Source organism: Sarcophilus harrisii, chromosome 5, assembly GCF_902635505.1.
Source record: "Sarcophilus harrisii chromosome 5, mSarHar1.11, whole genome shotgun sequence".
NCBI classification, from domain to species: Eukaryota; Metazoa; Chordata; class Mammalia; order Dasyuromorphia; family Dasyuridae; genus Sarcophilus; species Sarcophilus harrisii.
The window spans coordinates 48242946-48268076 of record NC_045430.1 but is presented as its reverse complement, the minus strand read 5'-3'; the positions used below and the strand labels follow the sequence as shown (position 1 = coordinate 48268076).

General features: G+C 35.1%; 1 protein-coding gene across 1 annotated transcript in view; it reads left to right on the top strand.

The window, feature by feature from the left end:
* ACSS3 (acyl-CoA synthetase short chain family member 3) overlaps positions 1-25131 on the top strand; it is a 256373-nt gene that overhangs the window by 171020 nt on the left and 60222 nt on the right. The window contains exon 9 of the mRNA XM_031938566.1: positions 11110-11213. Coding sequence (XP_031794426.1) covers positions 11110-11213 — 104 coding nt within the window. The remainder of the gene's footprint in view (positions 1-11109; positions 11214-25131) is intronic.

The window sequence follows — 25131 nt, the reverse complement described above, 5'->3', positions numbered from 1 at the left end:
GTAGCTGCTTCTGTCCATCCTTGATCAATTGAAACTAAGTTAGATCTTGTCTTTGTCAAAGAAATCCACTTCCATCAGAATACCTCCTCATACAGTATCGTTGTTGAGGTATATAATGATCTCCTGGTTCTGCTCATTTCACTCAGCATCAGTTCATGTAAGTCTCGCCAATCCTCTCTGTATTCATCCTGCTGGTTGTTTCTTACAGAAAAATAATATTCCATAACATTCATATACCACAATTTATTCAACCATTCTCCAATTGATGGGCATCCATTCATTTTCCAGCTTCTAGCCACTACAAACAGGGCTGCCACAAACATTTTGGCACATACAGGTCCCTTTCCCTTCTTTAATATCTCTTTGGAGTATAAGCCCAGTATAAACACTGCTGGATCAAAGGGTATGCACAGTTTGATAACTTTTTGAGCATAGTTCCAAATTGCTCTCCAGAATGGCTGGATGTGTTCACAGTTCCACCAACAATGTATCAGTGTCCCTGTTTTCCCACATCCCCTCCAATATTCCGCGTTATCTTTCCCTGTCATTCTAGCCATTTTGACAGGTGTGTAGTGATATCTCAGAGTTGTCTTAATTTGCATTTCTCTGATTAATAATGATTTAGAACCCTCTTTCATATGAGTGATAATAGTTTCAATTTCATCACCTGAAAATTGTTTGTTCATATCCTTTGGCCATTTATCAATTGGAGAATGGCTTGGTTTCTTATAAATTAGAGAGAATTCTCTATATATTTTGGAAATGAGGCCTTTATCAGAACCTTTGACTGTAAAAATGTTTTCCCAGTTTATTGTTTCCCTTCTAATCTTGCCTGTATTAGTTTTGTTTGTACAAAAACTTTTCAATTTGATATAATCAAAATTTTCTATTTTGTAGTCAATAGTGATCTCTAGTTCTTCTTTGGTCATAAATTCCTTTCACTTCCACACGTCTGAGAGGTAAACTATCCTATGTTCTTCCAATTTATTTATAATCTCATTCTTTGTGCTTGATCATGAACCCATTTTGACCTTATCTTGGTGTATGGTGTTAAGAGAGGGTCAATGCCTAGTTTCTGCCATACTAATTTCCAATTTTCCCAGATAACATCTGATCTTTGATAATTTCTAGATTAAAGGACTATACCTTCTCCTTTCTTGACCTGAAGAGTTAAGCTGTTCAATCATAGTATACCTTTCTATTCTCAAATCAGCTGTACTCTGCCTTTCCTCTTTCACTTTAAATAGTTCCTTTTGCAATTGAGTCATAGGGAGGTCATGATAGCTGGGGGGCAGTACTGGTGATATCACTGCCCCTCTCACTCCTCTTCCTTCCACCACCAAAGAAGGTGAAGTTGATGGGGGAGGGTCAAGAGCCTGCTCCAGGTGTAGAAGGAGTTGAAGCTGGGCTGTGAGAGTGAGAATCAATAGGCCCTTTAAATTCACTTAACTCCCCATGCCTTTCAATGATATTTTCATTACTTTCCCCTTTCTCTTCCTCTTTCTCTTCACGCTTCCTTCTCTGACTATTCTCCTTAGAGCTTTTTTTTTTTTTTCTATAACTTAAGGGATTCTTTAAGGCCAGTTGTATTATGTTGTATATATAGAATGTTTCCTTAGAAATTAAATTAGAACCTTTATCATTGTAATATTCACTTAGTTGATCTACTAGTTTCCAATTATCTGCCTCTATTTCTTCCGTGAAGAACCAAGGGGATGTGTATTCTAATGTTTCCAAGAGTCCATCAATATGCTCCCAAGTTACAAGCAAACCTTGCCTCTTTATTAGTCTAAGTATGCTTTCTATAGAGCTCCCTTGGGTGGGGGTGGGGGTAGGGGAGAATCTTTTCCTAATATCTGCCCCATTTCAGCTAGAAAATGAAAATTACTAGTTTAGTCCTTAACAAAGTAAGTTCCCTGTTTGTCTGTTTTAATACTCACCCTATTTCCTTGTCATAGGGACTTCTTCAATGAAATTAGGGTCCATGGTCCACATTGGGTGCCAAATGTAAAGTACGGACTAGCTCCCTGAAGGGCCTCAGGATAAATCAAAGTCCTTGGTCTTTAGGGGGAGAAGTGAAGGAGACAGGCAAGCTGCCACATGGCTTGCAAAAGATGTATCTTGGATCCTGGAGTCTGGAGTCTCCAGTTTCTCTCCTCCTTGTCTGCCACCTGGCTTCTCTCCCTCAGCCCTCTAATCCTTGCCTACTATTATCTTACTACCTAACATTCAGCAAGCACTAATTGTGAAGAGAGCCATTATCTAAATATATGCTAATAGAGCCATTTTTCAGATTGAATAGGTAGTCTTAAGTGCTCTCTAGTTTGATTCAGAGTTTCAGTCTTCTACATTTAGTATCCAAAGCATAACAAAGAGAGGATTGTGCATGAAACTACAGATCACTTCTGTGCAGCTTACTTTTTTCTTTTAAGTATATTGTAAGAATAATTTGTAACTTTAAAAGCTGTCCTACTTATCTAGTCTTCCTTTTTTATTTGCTCTGTTTTTTTTTAAATTTGCCTCAATGGTTTCCTTTCCTCCCTCCCTTCCTTACTTCTTTTCTCCTTTCTTCCCTCCCTCCTTTCTTTCCTTGCCTTTTCTTTTCCCTTCATTGTCCACTTAAAGTATCATACCCTTACCTTCCAATGCTCTGTCCAAAGGAATATAGATTTTGACTAAAGAAACTTTGCATGATATCTTGGAGTTTAATGATTAAGTTTCTTTCTCAAGAATCATGCCTTTAACCCAAATTACTCTGACTCACATTCACTGGCCAGCAATAGGTCTTAGTCCAAGCTTAACGTAACCATTTTGGGGATTTTGACTAAGAGTGAGTTACACTCAAATTAAGTATAAATAGTAATTGTTTCTATTCTGACCAGAAAGCCTGAGGGACTTCACCTAACAGATTGATTTTTTTTTTTTTTGTTAGATAAAAGTGGTCCTTCTTTGTCTCATTTCCTTCCTAGCCTTAATCACTAAATGGACTTTGCCTCAGTCAAAGTGACCTAGGAAAGACCTTAGCTTAAAAAGTCCAAGGTTTTTCATTGCCTTGTGTCATTTCTAGCCATACTGATCTTTATCTGGCTACTGGACCCAGGTGATTCTATTTAAGAAAGTGAAGCTGATGACTTTGTGCAGTCTTCCCTCACTTAAATCCAATTCCTTTGCAAGTTATGTCGACACCTTTCTGATGCCATGGTTCCCTTCAAAAAAAAAAAAAAAAGGCAAAAACAACTTGTGAGTAGTAATAGCTTCCCCACTGAGGACCCAACTGATCAGTTATAGTTGAAGTGCACAGCTCCCTCCTTCTTTCCTTCCTTCCATCCTTCTTTCCTTTCATTTGTTCTTCCCTCATTCCCTCCTTTCCTTCTTTCCTTACATTCCTGCCTTCCTTCTTTCTTTCTTTTCTTCCTCCCTTCCTTCCTCCTTCCCTCCCTTCCTCACTCTCTTACTCTCTTCCCTACTTTTCTTTCTCCCTTCATTTTTCCCTCCCTTCCTCTCTCTTTCCTTCCCTCCCGTCTTTTCTCCATTCCTCCTTCTTTTCTTTCCTTCCTCCCTCCTTTCCTTCCTCCTTCCTTTCTGTCCTCCCTCCTTCTCTCCCTTCCTCCTTCCCTCACTCCCTCCTTCCTTCTCTCCTTTAGATGCTGCATTCTAGCCCTGAAGCTTCAATCTTATGATCCTGTGATATTTAATTGAGAAGATGGCTAATTTTCCTTGGTAGAGGAATGTTCCTTGAAATTACCCATATTATTAAATTTACACACACACATAACCTTATACATCCCCATGCATGTGTCTCCAGTCAGTCAATAAGCTTTTATTAAGCTCTTTTATGTTCTAGGCATTGTGTTAAATGTTGTATACACACACACACACACACACACACACACACACACAAGGTGAGTTCTCAGTCTTGATCAGCCCACTCTAGGATCAGTGACCTCCCCATCATTCTAGAGCCAATAAATAATAATTCTGGGTTTCTTCCTTCTCTTTTTCCCTAATACCTGATTGCTGTTATAAGAAGTTCAGTGGATAAAGTGCCAGGCCTAAATTAGGAAGACAAATCTTCTTGAGTTCCAACCTAGCCTCAGATACTTAATAGTTGGAGGACCCTGGGAAAATTATTTAACCCTGTTTACTTCAGTTTCCTCATCTGTAAAATGAATTGGAGTAGGATATGGCAAACCACCGTAGTAGAAAACTCCAAATGGAGTCACAAAGTATTGGACATGACAAAAACAACTGAAAGATAACATATCATTATCCCAAAGTATGATTACATGACTGAGAAAATTCTATTATGTCAACCACTTGAGGGTAATTTTGAACATTTCAGTATCAGTTCCTTTAAATTCTTACATTGATTGCAGGAAATAAACATTTTTTTTTAAGCCAAGCTGCAGTGATTAGATTCTCAGTCAGACAAGTGACAGCTGCTTTATTCTCACTTGAATTTGATGGGTCCAGTTTCTTTGGAGAACAGCAAAAGAAAAGAGCTCATTGTTATTGGGGAGAGTTATATTTAGAGTATGAAATTAGAATTATACAATCTTAGAGTTAGCAGGGACCATTTAGATCCTGTGGTCTAACCTGAACCTGAATAGGGATCCTCTCTTATGCTTTTTAAATGTAGGATTATAGTTCTGGAGCTGGAAGGAATCTCAGAAACCAATGTAGTCTAAAATCACTCATTTTATAGATGAAGGAAATTATGCCAATGGAAGTTAAAAGCCTTGGCTAAAAGATCATACATGTAGGAAATGTTGAATACAGGTCTTCTAATTTCCCAGCCTGTACAATTTCTATTGCCAAATTACCTTTGTGTTTCTTTGTGCCTCTCCCACCCATCTCCTGCCATATACTACCTTGCTTACAGTTGGGGTGTTCAACAAATACTGCTGATTTTCCATGGCCCCCAAATCAGAGCCGAATATGGTTTAAACTGTTGTAGTTCCAACTGTTTGAAAGTTTGAAAAAACATGAAATACTTCATTTAAGGGGATGGAAAGAGGAAGAGAGGGGTCTCTTTTGTTCATTGACTTAGTTTAGTTGTTTTTCTTTGTTATAAAGGAAGATTCCCATCATGTCAGAATAGGGTAGTGATTTGGTAATGTCTGATGCCAAAATAAAAAGCATTAAAAATGTAAATCAGTAGAAAAAACATAACAGCTGATCATTGTAAAAGCCATTAGATTTTTTTTTCCAGAAAAAAGTGAAGCTAGAATGAGATCATTTTATTGGCTACATAACTTTGTTTTAGCAGATGGTGATTCCTTTTCCTAGGAAGGCTTATTGAAAGGCAATGCTATATTGAGTATTTAGCATAAATTAGCTACATTACATTTCTGGAAATTCATTGTAAAAATAGCTTCCATTTTAGATGAAAAAAATATTGCCATGTATTTCTTGACATGGAAACATTTAAAGTCAAGAGATCAAATCAAGTAAAGAAGCATTTACTGAGCACTTATTATAGAATAGAGAGGCAATTAGGTGGTGGAGTGGATAGAGAGCCAGAAAAACTAATTTTCCTGAATTCAAATGGAGCCCCAGAAAGTAATTAGTTGTATGGTCTCAAGGCAAGTCAGTTAACCCTGTTTGCCACAGTTTCTTTCCTATAAAATGAGCTGGAGAAGGAAATATCAAACTATTCCAATATCTTTGTCAGGGAAACCCCAAACTGGGTTATGAAGAATCAGACATGACTAAAATGAGTGAACAACATATGGTAGACATTGCCATAAATGCAGGGGCTTCAGAGAAGGTAAGAACAGTTCCTTCCCTCAAGGAACTGAAGTTCTAATGGGGGAAAACAACATTCAAACAATTATATATGTAAAATAAATAAACAAAACAAAAATAAATAAAGGGCAAGTTGCTGCCATTTGTCTTTCATTATTGGAAAGCACCAAGACATTAGGTAGGTGATGACATGACATATGAGTAAACTGGATTTAAGCGAGAGAGGGTTGTGCACGGTCACCAGCCTCGCTTTCTCCTCCAGAGCCATCTGGGTCCAATGGCCAGATAAAGATCAGAATGACTGGAGTTGGACCTGGATGCAATGGAAGACCTTGGGCTTTTTAAGTTAGAAACTTTAATAGGTATCAATTTGACTGAGACCAACTCAGTCAATGCCCACTTAGTGATTAAATGATTAAAAATTGAGGCAAAGAATATAGCCTCTTTTATCTAGTCAAAAAAAAAATCAGTCTAGGATGGGAAGTCCCTTATTCCCAAATTTTCTAAAAATTGATGTATCATTTCTTGTCCAGTGATTTCCATCATGTCTGACTCTACGTGACAATTTGTTTTGGCAAAGAATGCTTGAGCAGTTTTTGCCATGCCCTTTTCAAGCTCATTTGACAGGTCAGGAAACTGAGACAAATAGCATTAAGCAATTTGCATAAAATCTGTTAATAAGTTTCCAAGGCTGGATTAGAACTCATGGAGATGAGCCTTCTTGACTCCGGGCCTACCACTCTATCTACTGTGCTGCCTAACTGCATCACTGCTTTTGAATTCATTCATTAAACATTCAGTGATGCAGTTCTAGACACTTAAGAAAAGAAAATAAAAGAAAAACAAAAGAAGGTGATGAATTTTAGAAATAAGAATAGGGAGCTGAAAATCACATTGGGCCTTACCTTAGTTAAATCCTTTTTCAGATAGTTTATCATTCTTTTATTCATTCTTTTACCAAACTTTCTATATTCAAGGTATTGTGCTGAACTCTGGGAATACAAAAAGAGGCAACATACAGTGCCTGCTCTCAAGGAATTTACAATCTAGTGAGGAAGATAACATGCAAACACATATATTCAAAGCAGGCTTTATACTGGATAAATAGGAAATAATAAAGAGAGAAAGAAAAAAAATTAAGACTAGTTAGGGAAGGCTTCTTACGGGATTGTGGAAGTTAATTAATGATAAAAAACAAATGAGAATAGTGGTCTCTTGACTTGTAGTCCTATGCTTTCCCAATTATGCTGCAGTAGAATAGTAAGTATAGTAAGGCATCCATAGTAGAATAATGGTTCTTTAAAAATATTCAGTAATATAAAATTTATTTTATACTATTTTTTGATATATTTTTGTGATCTATTGATAATTAAATTGTTTTTCACTTTGATTATTTAAGAGTAATTGTGTGTCTTTAGGACCTTTTTATTCATCATAAATCAGCTATTTAATGGCATCTAAATGTACCTATTATTGTTATTTTTTAGTCATTTCAGTTATGTTCAACTCTTTGTCATCTCATTTGAAGCTTTCTTGGCAGAGAAATTAGAGTGTTTTTCCATTTCCTTCTCCAGCTCATTTTACAAATGAGGGACTCCAGGTTAGGTGACTTGCCCAGGATCATATAGCTACTTTGTTTATGAGGACAAATTTGAACTCAGGTGTTGTGATTCCAAGTCTAGTACTCCATCCATGGGCCACCTAGTAGCCCATGGCATGTCCCTACCCAACTTGCATGTAGCAGAATTAAAAAAAAAGAAATTCAACTCTAGTAAATGTTTCTTCCCCATCTTCCCACTACCCCCCCCACACACACCTATATAAGGATCTAAGCCATTTTTCTATCTATAAGTCTGTCTTGACTTAAGGCTTCCACTCTGCCATATTTACTTAGGTGCCAAAGGAATTTTTCTTTCTTTTTGGAGTTGGGGTGGAAGGTGGAATGGAAGCAATTGAAATTATATGACTTTTCCAGGGTCATATAGCTGGTAGGTATCTGAAGCTGCATTTGAACTCAGATCTTCTTGACTTCAGGGCAGGTATTCTGTCCACTGTGCCCTAGAAGACACTTTCTCAAAGTGCAGAACTAAGTTATTCCATCACATAATGAATCCCATTGGTTTCCACCTATCACCAGAGCACAGATTCTTAAGTGTGGTCCTTCCACCCCTGGTAGTCTGGTGAAAGATCCCTTTCAGAATCATGTTTTTAAATAATTGAAGGAAATTCCAAGTTTCAGTTAAAGTTTATTGAAAATAAAGACTTTTCCCCTATCCAAGCTCCCAATATGCTGAAATCTAACCACAGTTTAAGACCCCCAGCTCTAAAGGCAAATTTAACCCTTTTGATTTGGCACTTAAAGGGCCTCACAACCTGGCCCCCAACTACAACATTCTATTCTTATTACATTTCTCCCCATCATATGCTCTGTGTTCCAGTATAACTGGTCTCATTACTGTTCTTTATATGAGACATTACAATTCCCACTTATGTGAGTTAACTTTGGGGATTTCTCATGACTAAGAAGCTTGCCCACCTCACTTTTGCCTTTCAGCTCTAATTTACTATCAACTCACATAGTTTCCTCTATATGAAGCCATTTCTGATTTCTGTCCCCATTTGTGAGCTGCTGCTGCCCTCCCCCTCAATTAGCTTGTAAGAACTTTGTTTATACTTATATGTGGACTGTCTTTCCCAATTGAACCTAAGTTCAATCAGAAGAGTTTTTTTGTCTTGTTTTTATATCCAGGGCACCCTGTCCTGTAGATGGAACATAATAAGAACTTAATAAATGCTTGTTGAATAATTACTGAATTATAGATGGTTCAAACTAGAAGATCATATGCTGTAACATTAATCATTTTATACTATCTTAAATTCTTCACATTCCTTTAATATTTTTTCCCATTTACTCTGTACAGAGCTGTCTTATTTCCAGTGACTATACTTTCTGAACCAAAAATAAGGACTGATAAATCTTAATCTTTTGCAAAGGATGTTTTTTCTTATCTTAAAATGGAGTGTGCTAGATAAATCCGGGAAGATTTGGTCACTGTGTCTATTTTTTATCTATAACCAGTTTCTTTTTTGTTTGTTTTTGAAGGGGGAATTATAGTTCTTCTGGTTCTTTAAAAAAAAATTCCTGTTCTTATTAAAGATATGCTTTTTCTATGCATACTTTTCTTACGTGAATCATTTTATACATAGGCTTCTTGTTCACTTCTATATTTTTAAAAATAATTTATAACAATTCAAAACGAGTTGGAAGAGACATTAAAGATTGTTTTTTTTTTTTTCAAACCATATTTAAATGGGAATCTTCTCTACAACAGCTTCTACTGATAAGAGGGAAGAGAGAGAAAGGGAGGGAAGCAGAAGTAGAAAAGAAAAAGAGAGAGACAGACAGACAGAGAGAAGGGTAGATATTTAGTAATGTTCTAGATACTGTGTTAAGTGCAAGGAATAATATAATGTAGTCCTTGCCCTCAAGAAGCTTGTCATGTTGGTGAGGTTAGTCAACAAATGTTGGGGAGTTGGAAAAAGTAAGAGAGTGTAAAGTTGAATGTCATAATAGCTTTAATTTGTATTTTCCTAGTAGTGATTTGAAGCATTTTTTCCTTAAGAATTATCTATTCTTATTCTTTTATTAATTCAGGAATGGCTGTTTTTCTTATAAACTTGAATTAGTTCTATAAATATCTTGGAAAATTAGATCCTTCTTAGAGAGACTTGCCAGAATTTTTTTCCCTAATTGTTTCCCTTTTAATCTCAGTTTAGGGAAAATAAATATATTGATGTAGTATTGATGGATCTGGGAATGGGCACAACCATTTTGGGAAGCAATTTGGAATTGTATACAAAACATCAGTTTGTAGTCTTTGAAGCAGCTGTATCACTGCTAGGCCTAATACTCAGTAGTATTTGATCCTAGGCCTAATGCATGTTTTAAAAGCCAGTGGATAAAAGAGGTAGTAAATTAGGGTATTCTAAGTAGAAAATGGGCACAAATTTGGAAGCAAGATCACATTATATATAAGAAATGTAAATAATCCAAATAGTCCTTGGATCATTTCCCATTCATGCTGGGTGCTGCTTTTCCTCCCATAACTTTTTATTATGTGTTGTTTCCCCCTTATTAAATTAAAATCTTGAGAGGAGGGACTATTTCATGTTTATAACATTTTTGTACACTTTTAAGGCTTTCAGTCATAGGTAAATATTAGGTACTTAAAAGTATTTATTGACTCTGAAATATAAACTCTGAGCACAGACTTTTTTTGTCTTTATGGTCTCAATGACGAGTGCATAGTAAACACTTATTAACTATTTGTTCTAGAACAGTTATATTCACTAATATCTTTATCAACAATATATTAGTAGCTTCCCCTTAATATTATCTTCCTTGTGTAAAGGTCAACTTCAATAGTGGAATTCAACAGTAGAAGTGATTGTTTGGCCAATCGCCAATCCCATTCATGCTTGGGAAAATTGATGTTGAGATGGAAAGTATACATCCGGGAAGAATATGGAGAAGCTCTGAATATGAGAAAATAATGAGAAATATTTTCAATATTTCTTTGCAAATACTTATGTGGATACTTAAGTGGAATGCTAAGAGTGTAAATGTTGAACCCCTAAATTCTTCCTATTTATGATCAGAAGAAAGAGGTCTTAGACATTTTCTGAATTGGGTAAAGTTTCATCTGTATAATTTAAAAGTCAAACTAGGTAAATCAGTAGTTAGAGTTCTGAGCTTGGAGTCAGGAGGACCCAGATTCAAATTCTGCCTCAGGTACTTGCTAGCTCTGTAGATAAACTCTTTCAGCCTCAGTTTTCTCATCTGTAAAATGAGGTGTTGGATTTGTGACTTCTAAGTACCTTTCAATCTCTACATTTACAATCCTATAATGTTTTTTTTTAGTGCATGTCCATAGATACTTTCATACATTCTCCATATAAATTGAATTATATAATATGATTCTGATGTGGGGGCCAAGGACTGGACTGCTTATTTTAATGGGATTGGGATCTCCTGGGTGAGGAGATTGCCACAACCATTGCAGGCCAGCACCCCATTTGCACTTGTGTCTAAGAGAGTTGAGTTTGTGACTTGTTCATGGTTTCACACACTTCTTGTATGTCATAAGTGACTTCAACGCCAGCAGTTTAGGCACACTGCCTCTATAATTTGGTGATTTTGTGACTGAACTCATACCTCACAGTGATCATATAGCATATCTCGATATCATCAACTTAGTGCTCTGTATTGTCCCTGGAACACCTTGTTATAAAGAAGTTCTATTATTCTTAAAAATGTATTTGCAAGGAATAATTTACAATATGTTTCTCTCTTTAATTCAGGTTCAAAACTCTATTTGTGGCTGGTGAACACTGTGATGTGGAGACACTGGAGTGGTCTAAAAATGTTTTCAGAGTACCTGTCTTGGATCACTGGTGGCAAACAGGTGAGCAGTTTTCAAGTACAAACTGAATTCTTAATGAAAAAATGGAATTAAGGAAATTAATAAATGAATGTCATCTAAAGCCCAAGAGATATTCTATTTGTGATATGGAAATTGCCAGCACCAAGATTCATAAGACCTTGACTGAAAAGATAGAAAACTATTCGGTATTCATCTTGTTAATCATCTTCCCTGCTTCTTCCCTCGGTGTTTCTATTCTCTTTTCTCCAGTCTTGAAAACTTAATGTCATTGGTTTCTTCTTAGATTCTTGTATCCAGTTTTAGAAATCATTTGTCTGAAATATATCTCAAATAAATTTTTACTTCTCCAATCTTGTTATTTTCATTCCTCTTTATCATCATACAATCTAGATTTTATCTTCATATATGGGAATGCAGGCTACAATAAAAATAATAAAAATGATGATGATTTTTTGGTTGTTGTTGCTCAGTTGTTTTGGTCATGTCTAACTCTCTGTGAACTTATTCCCTTCTCCAGCTCATTTTACTGATGGGGAAGCTGAAGCAAACAGAGTTAAGTGACTTGTCCAGAATCACATAACTACTAAGTGTCTGAAGCTGGATCCTAACTACCTGATGATGATGATAGTATTCATAATAATAATAGCATTTTATAGCACTTTAAGGTTTTCAAAACATTTCATAATTGTCAGTGAGCACATTAAATACATACTATGTGCTACATATTGTGTCAAGGGATTTCAGCTTTTTTAGTTCCTCTCACACATTTACACATAAGGAAACTAAAGCCTGGTGAAGTGACTTGCTTAAGGTTAGAATGTTTGTAAGCACCAGTGACAGGATTCAGAACTAGGTCCTCATGCTAGAACTAGTAATTTTTCATTGATAGTATGTGATGTCCTTATGCTAAGATTTAAAATTCTTCATTTTATATATATATATATATATTTATCATATATAAATATATTTATTTTATATATATATGTATATATATATACATAATATATATACATAATATTCACCTCTATCCCACTTGTACCATAACTCAGTACCACCTGCTTTCAGATTGAATTCTTTATTTTTCTTGTCATTTAAATCTATCTCTCTCTGGTTTTATTCACAAACTTGTTTTTTTTACGCTATGTCACCATTTTTTCATGTTCATTGCCCAAAACAGGACTCACTTGGTTCCCATTTTTCATTTATTGAATCAGGAATTGAAAGGGACCCTGGAAAGAATCTATCCTTAATCATTCATTTTTCAGATGAGGAAAATAGGGGGCCAGAGAAGGCAAAGGTCTTGTCCTATGTTATTTGGGTCAGAAGTAGGACATAATGTAAACCCATTTTCTATTATTTCTCTTTCCACTTCTGTTGTTTTTCAGTTGTTTCCAACTCTTTTAAGACCCCATTTGGGGTTTTCCTGGCAATGATAGTGGAGTGATTTGCCATTTAGTTCCCCATTCATTTTATAGATAAGGAAACTGGGGCAAATGGGGTTAAGTGTCTTACCTAGGGTCATACAGCTAGTAAGTGTCTGAGGTAAGATTTGAACTCAGGAAGAAATCTATGGATCATTCTCTTCTCCATTTTCTTACACTACTTAATCTGTGTTTTGCAATCTTGTCAATTAGTATTTATAGTATTGTTCTAATCAGGCCCAGTGGAACACACTGTGCATTAACCCTGACATAATGTCATTTTGGTCTTCTCCATGTATGAAGAACAAGCACCAATATCAACAAGATAGGTAATCCTGAAAGGCAAGTTTTATTTTTTTTCCTTTGCATCTACATTGAAGTACCCAGTAGTCAATCAAGAACTGGCTTCAGAGTCAGGAAAGCCTTATCTTATGTTATACTTCTGACACTTATTGGCTGAGGTCCCTGGGCAAATCAATTAACTACTCAAGTGCTCCCAGGTAACTCTAAAGATAGTACATTTCAGAGTAGATTCCTGATTTTTAGTGGGAGATGGATTTTTATCACTGGAATGTCACTATGCCTGTGAAATCACAGAAGTGGGATAAAGTTTTGCCTAGCATAGTGAAGACTCGAGTTATTTGTAGGTTTATCATATTCTCCAAGGGACTGTGCTCTCAATAGTATAGGAATACTTTATAACAAAGCAGATTATCCAGTGTAGCTCATTTTAAATAGCATTTCATTTTTTCTAATTACATGTAAAGACAATTGTTAACATTCATTTAATCTTTTTTAGATCCCCAAATTTTCACCCTCCTTCCCTCCCTCCCTTCTTTATCTTTCCTTAAGACTGAGCAATTTTGATATAGGATATATGCATGTTTCCAATAGTCATGTATCAAAAGAAAAAACAACATTAAAAACAAAAAATTTTTAAAATTAGAAAGTGAAAATCATGTGCTTTGATTGGCTGGGTGTGAATAGTATTCTCCATCTTGAGTCACTCACATTGTTATCATTGCATAATTTTGCTGTTACTGTGTATAATGTTCTCCTGATTCTGTTCACTCTATGTTGCATCAGTTCATGTAAAGAGTAGCTCATTTTTTTCTCACTTGCTATGGCTAAAATAATGTGATCACCATTTTGGTGATGAGGCACTCTAACCTGGCTTGTCCAAGGATTAGTCTAGCTAATGATCTGTCTCAAGGATTGTACTTAAGCCCTATCCTAATTTGGTAGGATCAGGGAATTCATTCACATGGCTTGGCCCTGAGATGACAGAGTTATACTTCCAAACTATAGCCACTAGTTAGGAGGCAATGGAGGTAGAGATCTAGCACTGATTTCTAGTCAAAGGACTTTTTATGATCTCAAACAAGTTATATCAAGTTTTCTGAACCTCAGTATCTTTGTCTCTACAAAGGGTCTGAGCTAGATATTTTGTGAGGTTCCTTTCCTTTTCTAAATTTTATAATGTAGTTTTTTTAAAGTAGGACATCATTGGGGGAATATTGAGTTTCTGTTCTAAATATATCATATCAAATATATCAAAGAATCATCACTTTTGAGCTAGAAGGAAATGCAGAGGCCATTTAGTCCAGTTTCCTAATTTTACACTTAAGTAAACAGAAGCCCATAGATGTTAATGGCTTATCTAAGGTTACAAGAAGGATTTGACCCAAGTTGTTTCACTTCAGAGCTATAATTCTCTCCACTCCACATATTGTCCCCTTTGGCTCAAAAATAGGTTTCTAGCATATACTTCAGTGCTTCTTATTTGACTATTACCTTGCTTTTTCTAGGATTTTCATTATTTATTTAATCATCCATACCTTGGTTTTAGAACCAATATGGTTTAGTTAAAGAATTCTATATTTGGATTCTGGAAATTTGGGATTAAATCCCATAATTAGTACTTACTGACTTTGTGATTATAGATCAATCACTAGCACGACCTTGCCCTATTTGATGGTTATATGAAGACTGTTTTATAAAATTTATATCAAGGTGTCTGTTATTCAGTCATTTTCAGTGATGTCCATCTCTTCAAGACTCCATTTGGGGTTTTCTTGGCAAAATTACTGGAGTGGTTTGCCAGCTTATTGAATTTGCCAGCTTATAGAAGAAGAAACGGAGGGACACAGGACACAGAACACAGAACCACACAGCTGGGAAAAGTCTAAAGCCAGATTAGAATTTAAGAAGATGAGTCTTGGCTAAATTCTTTTGGAACTTAGCCTACTTCAACTGACATTACAATTACAATAAACTTTGCCCCTTGACTTGGAGATGGGTTCAAGTCTGCACATTTTTTTGGGACATCGTGCGACATCAGTTTGGGACCCCAACCTTTTGGCATCTCCTTTTGAACCTTAACACCATATTTCTGCTCTTTTATCTTCAGAAACACTGACCTTTCTCATTGGAAGCTCTTTAGACCTGACATCCTGAGACATGGCAACATTGCTGACAACAAAATATACATCACCAAATACAAAGTCACTTTGTCCATACATTCTGAATTTCTAGTATGCTTCAAATTTTTTTCTAGTCCATGCTATAATTTGTTATCCAAATAACCAAATATCTTTAAAAATTTAATTAATTTGAAATCAATAGCGCTCAGAATGAAATTACCAATTACATCATTTTCTCAACTTAACCCTCAATTTGCATAATGTAACTATAGTTCTTATAGCATTAAAAATTACTGCATGAAAAAAGGTTTGAACTGATTAAATCAATTAATGATCAATTAGAGAAAGCCTAACCAGAATAAAGGGGAAATTCTAAAGATAAATAAAAACATAAATATTAAAAAGAAGAAGATTATGTCAGGCCTCGTATGCTATCTACTATCTACTTGCCTTGTATCAAGGTGAATTATTATCCTTTACCTCATGGTTTAAATAGTTCTGTTGATCAGTTCCTAATTATTTTGGAAGTTGTCTCATTACTCATGCTTTTCTGAAATATTTACCTTCTTTAGGAGAGTGGCCTATTTTCTTAGTAAGACAATTTTAAAAAGAATTATTTTTCCCCCCAGAGAAACCACAAAAACTGTAATAGCATTCATATGGTGTGTGAGTATATTCATAGGGAGCCCCCTGATTCACTTAACTTTAGTATGAAAAAGTTTGGGGGGGGGAAGGTTTCTGTTAGTATCCAGGAATGTACTTGGATAAAGCTTTTTTGTTATATTAAATGAAACCCAAGCTATAGGAACCCCTTCCTTGTATCAACAATTAAAACAAAGTCCATATCTTTGGTTACCTTTAGCCCCACTCAATTATACCCCCTATATGATGTAGGATTTACATCATAGATCCTTAAAGTCCCAGCTTTTAACTAATTGGTGATTTTTCTGTTTCTTAGTTTCATTGTAAAAATCAAGTCTGTTTAACCAAAGTAAACCAGAAGCTAATTCTAAAAAGAAATGTTCAAAGTTTAATCTTTTAGATTCCAAGAACCACTTTATTTTCCCTTTATTCTTTCCTAAGGTCCTTGGATTTAATGCCTTAGCAGAAGGATGTTTCTAAGTTTCTGGATGTTAACATGTTTAGTGATTGGAAGCAGGGAGGTATGTTTAGGAAAGGATTAATTATATATTCACAGAGCTAACAGGCACATCAGAGGCCATCTCATCTACCCCATATCTGAACAGGAACCCCCCCTTTTTTTAACATTCTCAAAAAACAGTCATTTCGTCCACTATAGAGGAATCCTCTGTTTTCTAAGTAATCTATTCCATTTTTGGATAGCTTTGATTCAATTAACTTGTAATGGATCTTGGAATCCATTGCTTTTAGTCTGCCTTCTAAAATCAAATGGAACATTTTTGTTGTTTTGTTCAGTAAATTTTGATTTTGTCCTACTCTTCATGAGTCCATTTGTAGTTTTCTTGGCAATTAACTGAAGTGATTTGCCATTTTTTTCTCCAACTTATTTGACAGATGAGGAAACTGAAGCAAACAGGGGTAAGTGACTAACCCAGGGTCATAGAGCTAATACATGTCTGAAGGCAGATTTAAAATCAGGAAGATGAATCTTCCTGACTCCAGAGAAGGTACTCTATCCATTACACTAAACCTAGCCATCCCAACAGAACCTATTTAACTCTATTTGTGTTTAGCAGACCATTAGCTTCTTGAAGACAACTCTTATAGCACATATAAATTTTCTCTTTTTTAAATTAAACATCCTTATTTCTTCAGCAAATGTTCACATAACTTTAAATTGAGGCTTTTAACCATTCTGTTACCTTCTTTTGGACTTTTCATTTTGTCTTTTTCCCTCTTAAAAAATAATACTCAAGATTCATCACTTATAAATTCATAGTTTAGGTGCAGTGTGACCTGGGAAGACAAATGAGGGATTATTATTTCTTGGACGTGGAATGCTGAATTAGTATTTTTGGTTTCTCTTTCATATTGTTGATTCATTGAACTTGAAATACACTAAACTTCCCAAATATTTGCATGGAAAGTTCTTTCCATGTTGCACTTTATAAATTATTATTTTTTTTTAACTTAAGGTAAAACACTATATTTATCATTGCATTACTGAATTTGGCCCAATTCTTTCCTGTCCAGATGTTTTAGGATTCTGTCTTTGTCATCCACTGTGTTGGCAGTCTGTCTCAGATTTAAGTAAGCAGCAGATGATGCTATTGGTAAAAGCTGGAAATAGCACAAAAGCTAACACAGATTTCTAGGTGTTTCATCTGATACTTTATTCCAATTTGATATCAAACTATTAAAAGCTATTATTTAGGATTTTTTTCTTGTCCCTTTCTTCTACTTCCTCTGTCTCCTTTCCTCCTTTTTTTCCCTTCCCTCTTTCCTTTTCTAGATATTTTATTAAGCATTGGTATCATATCTTCCATATTCTTCTTCCCCCACCAGAATGGAAGTCAAATTCACTGGACTTATAGTTTTCAGAATATAATCTATTTCTTTTAAAAATTAAAATTAGGATATTCACCCTTCATTCTCTAATGCAGCTCTCTTTTTCTCCAAAAGTCTCTAAGGTCATTGGAAGTGGCCTATTAATCACATCTGCCAATTCATTGGAAACCCTGAGATGTAGTTTATCTAGACAAGTAATTTGAACTTGTCAAAGGTTCTCTTCTGATCTTCTTACCTAGAGATCTTAATTACTAATTCCCTATTAGTGTTTTTCTTCTTTCATTTCCTAGGCAAAGATTGTTCTTTTTGGCAGAGAACACAGAAGCAAACAACAAATATTGGGTAACTATAAGCAGAAGCATTGTGCAATGGGAAAAATACTGATTCTGGAGTCAAATCTCTTCATTCATGCTTATTAAGTGTTTGACTTAATTCAAGTCATTTAATCTATCCTGTCCTCAGTTTCCTAATCTGTACTAGTTGACCAGGTAGCTCTCATTCAGATCCTGTGACCTTCTCTTTGACATTCAGTATCTACTCATCCCCAAATCATCATCCTTTCCCCTTGCTTACAACCTTTTTATTGACTTTGCCTTTACATGGCCACACCATTAGGAATCTAATTTTATTTGCAGAGGACAAAAGCAATCCTTATGTATTTTAAATCTACTTATTTGTAAATGACAACAGGCAGAGTTATGTTGGACTTGGGGCAGATAGAAATTAAACTTTAAAAATAATTTTCCATAGAAATATGCACAATCACAGACTAAGGATTGAGACCACTGAAAGAAAATACATTTCACCGGAGTTAGGGTTTCCTGCAAATGAAAAAAGGGAAAGCACCTTCCCTTATCCTTTAATGTTGCTCTTGTTGTTCAATCATATCTGACTCCATTTGGGGTTTTCTTGGCTAAGATACTGAAGCAGTTGCCATTTCCTTCTTCAGATCATTTTATAGATGAGGAAATTGAGACAAACAGGAATAAGTGACTAATGATGGGGGAACCCCAAAACTGTCCTGACCTATGTGGGGGAGCCATGAGGTAAACACTTGAGAAACTCCTTGAAGGGGAGAAATTCTCCTTCAACTCTTGAGAAGCTCTTCTGGGAAAGACTCACCCCAGGGAATCAAGATAAGCAGTTTCATTCTGTTATCCTGGAGGAGACCAGCAACACCTTTCATTAATGACATCCTCTACTGATTTCACCCTCAATTGAGCTGAAGATTGGCTCAGGACCACTCCCAGTGGGTGGTCTTGTTCAAGGAGGGTAGAGAGGTCTGGGCCTGGGGGTACTGACAGCATTGAGGTTAAAACTTCATTCTCAGATTTACTTATAAAAACGGCAATTTTAAACTCAATTCTTTGCAGAGGCCCAAAAGCAGGAATCATGCCATCCCAAGGGACCTCTCCTTGGCATAGCTGTCCTCTGAGAAGACATCTTTTTCTCAGCGTTAACCCCTCTTTATCTTTCTGCCAGGATTTCTCTGCTAGACCTTTACTTTTCTGTTGGGACCTTGCCACTAAGGAAGTCAGCCTCCTAGCAAAACCTGACTTCTCAGTGTCCATAAACTTCTTTTTGCCAGTCTAACTTTTTGGGTTTGTGAATTCTTTCGCGTTGGACCTGTGCCAACCAGAAGAGGTTCCCACAACTCTGCCCTGTGCCAAACATTATCAACACAGCTAGTAAGTATCTGAGGCTGGTTTTGAACTTGGGTCTCTCTGACTCCAGATCAGCATTAAATCCACCGTACCTAGCTACCCTATGTTTTAACAGTCTTCCTTTAAACTGAGTGGAGGAGAAGATTGTTTTTTTTTTTTTAATAACTTTTTATTGACAGAACCCATGCCAGCGTAACTTTTTTTACATTATCCCTTGCACTCACTTCTGTTCCGATTTTTGCCCTCCCTCTCTCCACTCCCTCCCCCAGATGGTAAGCGTCCTATACATGTTAAATAGGTTACAGTATATCCTAGATACAATATATATGTGCAGAACCGAACAGTTCTCTTGTTACACAGGGAGAATTTGATTCAGAAGGCATAAATAACCCGGGAAGAAAAACAAAAATGCAGTTTACATTCATTTCCCAGTGTTCTTTCTTTGGATGTAGCTACTTCTATCCATCCTTGATCAATTGAAACTGAGTTAGATCTCTTTGTTGAAGAAATCCACTTCCATCAGAATACATCCTCATACAGTGTCGTGTTGTTGTTGAAGTATATAATTATCTCCTGGTTCTGCTCATTTCACTTAGCATCAGTTCATGTAAGTCTCTCCAAGCCTCTCTGTATTCATCCTGCTGGTCATTTCTTACAGATGAAGGGAAAGATTGTGACTAGCTCCAGCAGCTGTCCTCAGAAGTGCTGTGGTATTCCCTTTAGACTGGATCTATGGTAAATTTTGTCAAAAGTAAACTGCCTTCATAAATAAAATTATATTATCTGATTATTTCTAGAAATAATAGGGAGTGCAGATGTATGCAGTTATTGCATTGAGGCTTCCAAAAGGACTTACTGAAGCTTGAGAAACAAGTATATACAAGATCCTCAGTGGGTGTTAAATTTCATGTATTTTTGTGATATTTCTTTAATGTGTTGTTCTCAGAAAATTAATACCCACATTATGTTGGTGCAGTGGTGCATTAATCAGGTTTGAATAGGTTCCCATTATTGTACAAAATATGGTGGTTTTCTCTTAAAAAAAAAAAAGACTTGTACTTTTCTTACTCTATTTTATGGAATTTTAGTTCTGTCAAATGTTCAAGTGGATATGCTTACACACATAACTGAACTTTGGAGGGGAAAAAAAGTTCTTTCTTGATTAATCTTTCTTTGAAGGCATTTCTTTTATGAATCTACTATATAGACATCTGGTTACATGCAATCTCTTCTATTAGAATGCGAACTTTCTAAGGGCAAAATACGTTTTCACTTTTCTTTGTTTCTGTGATGCTTAGTGCTGCTATTGAGTCCAGTGGTTGCAGGTTTGTATTGGAAGAATTTGATTACCCAAGAGGAAAGTCCTATACCAATGGAATATTTTTTAAAAGTCCCATTTTTTTAATTGTGTATGTGTGTGTGTGTGTGTGTGTACATATAGGTGTCATAAATATCAAACTGTTCAAATTAGGAAAACCTGGATTCACTTAGTTATTAGTATTGCATACTAATTGTGGGACTCTGAAAAAGTCACTTTAATATCTCTAAAAAACAATCAATATCTCTAAAACAAACTCTAAGATTATGCTTTATAGAAAAGGTGCTGATTTGCATTAGTAGAAGAAGTTTCTTGCCAATCAATGACTAATGATATGAGATATACACCACATTTATATAGATAGACATAGATATAGACATATATAGGCATAATACAATGATGTATATGGATATACACATGTGTAATGCATATATGGACATAGACACAAGTATTAATACATATATATGTAGAAGTACACACATATATCAATATACATACACCACATGTATTCACAGGCAATGAAACAGAGCCCAAGATTTCACTGGTACAGAGGAAATTTTGTGAGGATGAAACTCCTTAATTATTCATATGTACATGATTTTATATTTACATATAAGAACTCACATATATTCATACATACACATAAATGTGTATATGTATAAGCATGTATGTATATACTTATATGCATACTTACCTACATAGACACATGTATACATTGTATATATGTATATGCATGTGTTTTTCTATGCACATATACATGTATATAATGTGCACATATAAATATAATATACAAGTATATTTAATATTTATAATATTTATATATATATGTTTAATGGGTCCAGATTACTTGGAGATGTCAAAAGAAAATAGTTCATAAATGTTGGGGAAAATTATGTTTAGAGTATAAAATTAGAATTATACAAATTCAGAGTTAGAAAAAACCTCTTAAGTCATATAGTCCAACCTGAATCTGAACAGGAATCCTCCCCTCCATTTTCTTTCTTCCCTTCCTTCTCTAAGTCTGTTTCTCTCTGTTTCTCTGCCTGTCTGTTTCTGTCTCACTATATCTATCTGTCTTTCATAGGTATATGAATATATACATATATATTCTCTCTATACATATATATTCTCTCTATATATTCATATATCAGATAGCATTGCAGAGTTTCTAGAGAACTAACCTTAAAAATTTGGGTTCATGTTTCTTCAGCCTCTATCTATATACTGTCTGTCTCTATGTCCGGGGTGCATTGTAGCCCAGGTTGTATCTGCCTTCAAGAGCACTTTTTAAAATTAGCGGTTGCTACAACTCAGGACTTGAGGTACTATATTTTTTTAAATTTTTAGACTTAAGAAAGTGATGGAGAAAATAATAATGAATACTAAATTTTTTAGAAATACTATTTCTTTTTTTTTTTTTTTTGGAAGGAGTGGGCATTTGTTAGCCATTTCCCATTGTTGTCCTGTTTATTATGATCCTGGACAAGTCACTAAAATGCTCAGTGCTCTAGACAGATCTTTTAAGTCTCTAGGTGATAAAGATGGTGAGATCCTGCATGGCTGGAATATATATATATATATATATATTCATTCCATACACTGGGTAAATCTCAGATTCTGTCTGATTGCTTGTGTGTTTATCTTTATGTGTGCTTGCTCATATACCTACATAAGAGCATAAATAAAGTATTTAATAACAAAATGGCATGGATAATTTGTAACAATCAGTGAAATCTACTTCATATCTAAAATGTGCAAATAAAAATTGATTAAGCTATGTGACTTAGAATTCAAGAAAACATACTAGTCAATATGTGTTTATAAAACCAGCTTATTTTTGTAACCCAATTTAATTTGTAATCTCAGGGATAGATTTCTTGTGACTAATAACTGCTTTTATTTCATTAATAATCATTTTCTTATATTACTCCTTATTGAGTCTGTGGCTCAAAATTGAGAACATAATATGTAAGAAAGCTGAGAGCTGATCATTTCATAGAAGAATTTTAATAAAAAGATGTAGTTGTTCCTTACTAGGGAAGCCTTGATCTGGCTTATGATTGAAATAGTGTTAACTTCCAAATCCTTCATTAAGAGAGTTTTACTGGCTAATTTTACTGAAATAGGCTATATCGCCTTGCTGCCATACATGTGTACAAAACTTGAAAAATGATCATTCACCCAGCTGCTTCAGTTGCATAATACCCTAGAAGAGGGAGTTGGAAAACATCTGATCCATTAATTGATTTTATTTTATACTTTTACTTTCTGCCTACTTACAAAACACAGCTTGAAAATAAGCATCTGTATACAGCTCTGTGTGATAAAATGAGTTTGTAATGTCATTTTTCTTTAAAACGCAGCTTAACAAGGGAAAAGTAATTAAGAGAACTGGACTATGCCTCTATGTGTCATTAACTGGTGAAAATCTTATACACAAAAGAACCAATGAATCTTCATTTTATTAAATAGCCATCACATTGAAAAAAATATATTGCTACATTATCTTCCTTACCACTAAGAGGGGGAATACCAGAAGTGAATTAGGGAAATTCTGCTTCAGAAAAGAAAGCCTTTTGCAATAGGATGGAATCTGAGGATGTTTTCCAGATATTTCTGACCATTCTAAAAAAAAAAATTAATGCAAAAACCTCATTTCTCATAAAAAGAAATTGATAAGTAGAATGAATTTCTTTTTAAAGATAACAGATTTTGAAAATATCCCAGAATTAAGTGGGCCTTCTTCCTTCTCAACATAACATTTTGCAATTATTTTAATCAGATTTACTATCAGTCTCATAGGAAACTACATCACTTAATCAATCAACAAGTACCTATTGTGTTCTAGGTTGTATGCTGGATATCAAGGATATAAAAAAAACAATAGTTCATATTTTGAAGAACTTTTTATTTTATTGAGGCAATAAGAGTTATTGCATTAAAAACACAAAACAAATGAAATCATAAACTGTATTTATAGATGGCATTTAATCTAATGTGTTTAGAAAAGAAACTAGACATTTTGATTCCTTGATTTGGAACTCTCAGATGAGGAAATTCTATCCAGTAATGCAAGTTAACAATTAATTGTATAATCTTAGAGCTTTGTCAAGAGCACTGAGAGTTTTTAATTTACCTGTCCAGGGTCGCACAGCCTGAGGTAGGGTTTCACTTCAATTCATCTTGGTTTGAGATTTTTCTCCATACACCCATAATTTTCCTATTCAACCTAAAAAGTTTCTGTAACACTACTTAACCCCTAGCTAGCCAGATTATTTTTTCTTTCATTATGCTAAAATTAATTAATATTTTATTTCCAATTTGTCTTCTGGTTCTAAGAGTTATAGATAGATAGAGTTTAAATTTTTTGTTTGTTTTTGTTTGTTTTCTTTTAGGCAACTTTCTGACTTGAGACTTGATGTTAAGGCTGAAATCTGCACACTTTTAGAAGGAATAGCTGGGATTTTTCTGTTGCTACTTTCTAGTATGTTGAATATGATGTTATTCCAAGATCACAGGACATGGTCCAGTGGAGGATCATTCAAGCTTTCTGTTTACCCAAAGAAAGCTATGGAGGACAAAGTCTCCAAGTGATCTTCATACTCAAACCCAAGACATGAACTTGCAGACTCAAACTTGCAGACTTGGAATTTCACTAGACTGTTGTTGGATTCAGACAATGTCAGCATACTGGAAAGCTTTGATGATAGAGTGGTAGAACTGTAGGCTTCCCTTTGTTTGACTTTTCCTGTGCTGGCTATTCCTCTGTAGGCTTCAGACTGGACTAGAATTTAGAATTGGTACTTTGCTTTTCTCCTTGAGTCTATGCAACACAACTCCTGGTTGCTTCTGAATTTGCTTCTTGATCAATACAGCCTAGGACCTATGTCTCTTCCTCATCCTGAAATTCCACTCTTAATCTTAAATTTGTTAATCTAGTCTAGACTAGTCATCAGTGAGAGAGCAGCTAGTTGGCGCCTGTTCCTGTGCCCTACACACATTTAGAATTCTAAATTCTAGAATTCTGCTATATCTTGGTCCTCTTCCTGCCCTGGTGCACACTACCTTTCCTTGTGCTAGAGCACTATTCTTGATATCCAAAGATCTTTCTATCTTGTCTCCCCGTACAAATCTGGTATAAAAAAAATGACTTGTAACTTTTTTTTTTTAATTTCCTGATGAGGATTTTGTCTGGTATGCTTTCTAAATATGTTTGAAGGAATTGTTAATATTCGTGAAGAATACAATGAAACTTTATCCCCTTTACCCATACTGCTTTTTTTTTTAAGAAATTACAACAATTTTTAAATTCCTAAGCAAGAATAACAAAGAAAGGTAGTAATTTGACAAACAGAAAAGGTAGAGAGCAGTATAAGTATTGAGTTATTTTATCTTTTTATGCCATGTTTGATGACATTTTGTTAGAGTTTTTCCCCTACCATTTGATGGAAATCTGTATATGCTGATTTCAATCCCTATCTATTACAGAATGCTGTATAGTTCAGGAAGGGTCAGTAGAATGAACTGATATATTTTAAAGGGAATGTCCAAATGGACTGATGATATATTTCTTTGAATTCTGGGATCAAAAAGAAGTATTGGTGCTAAAGGTAGATTCTGCCA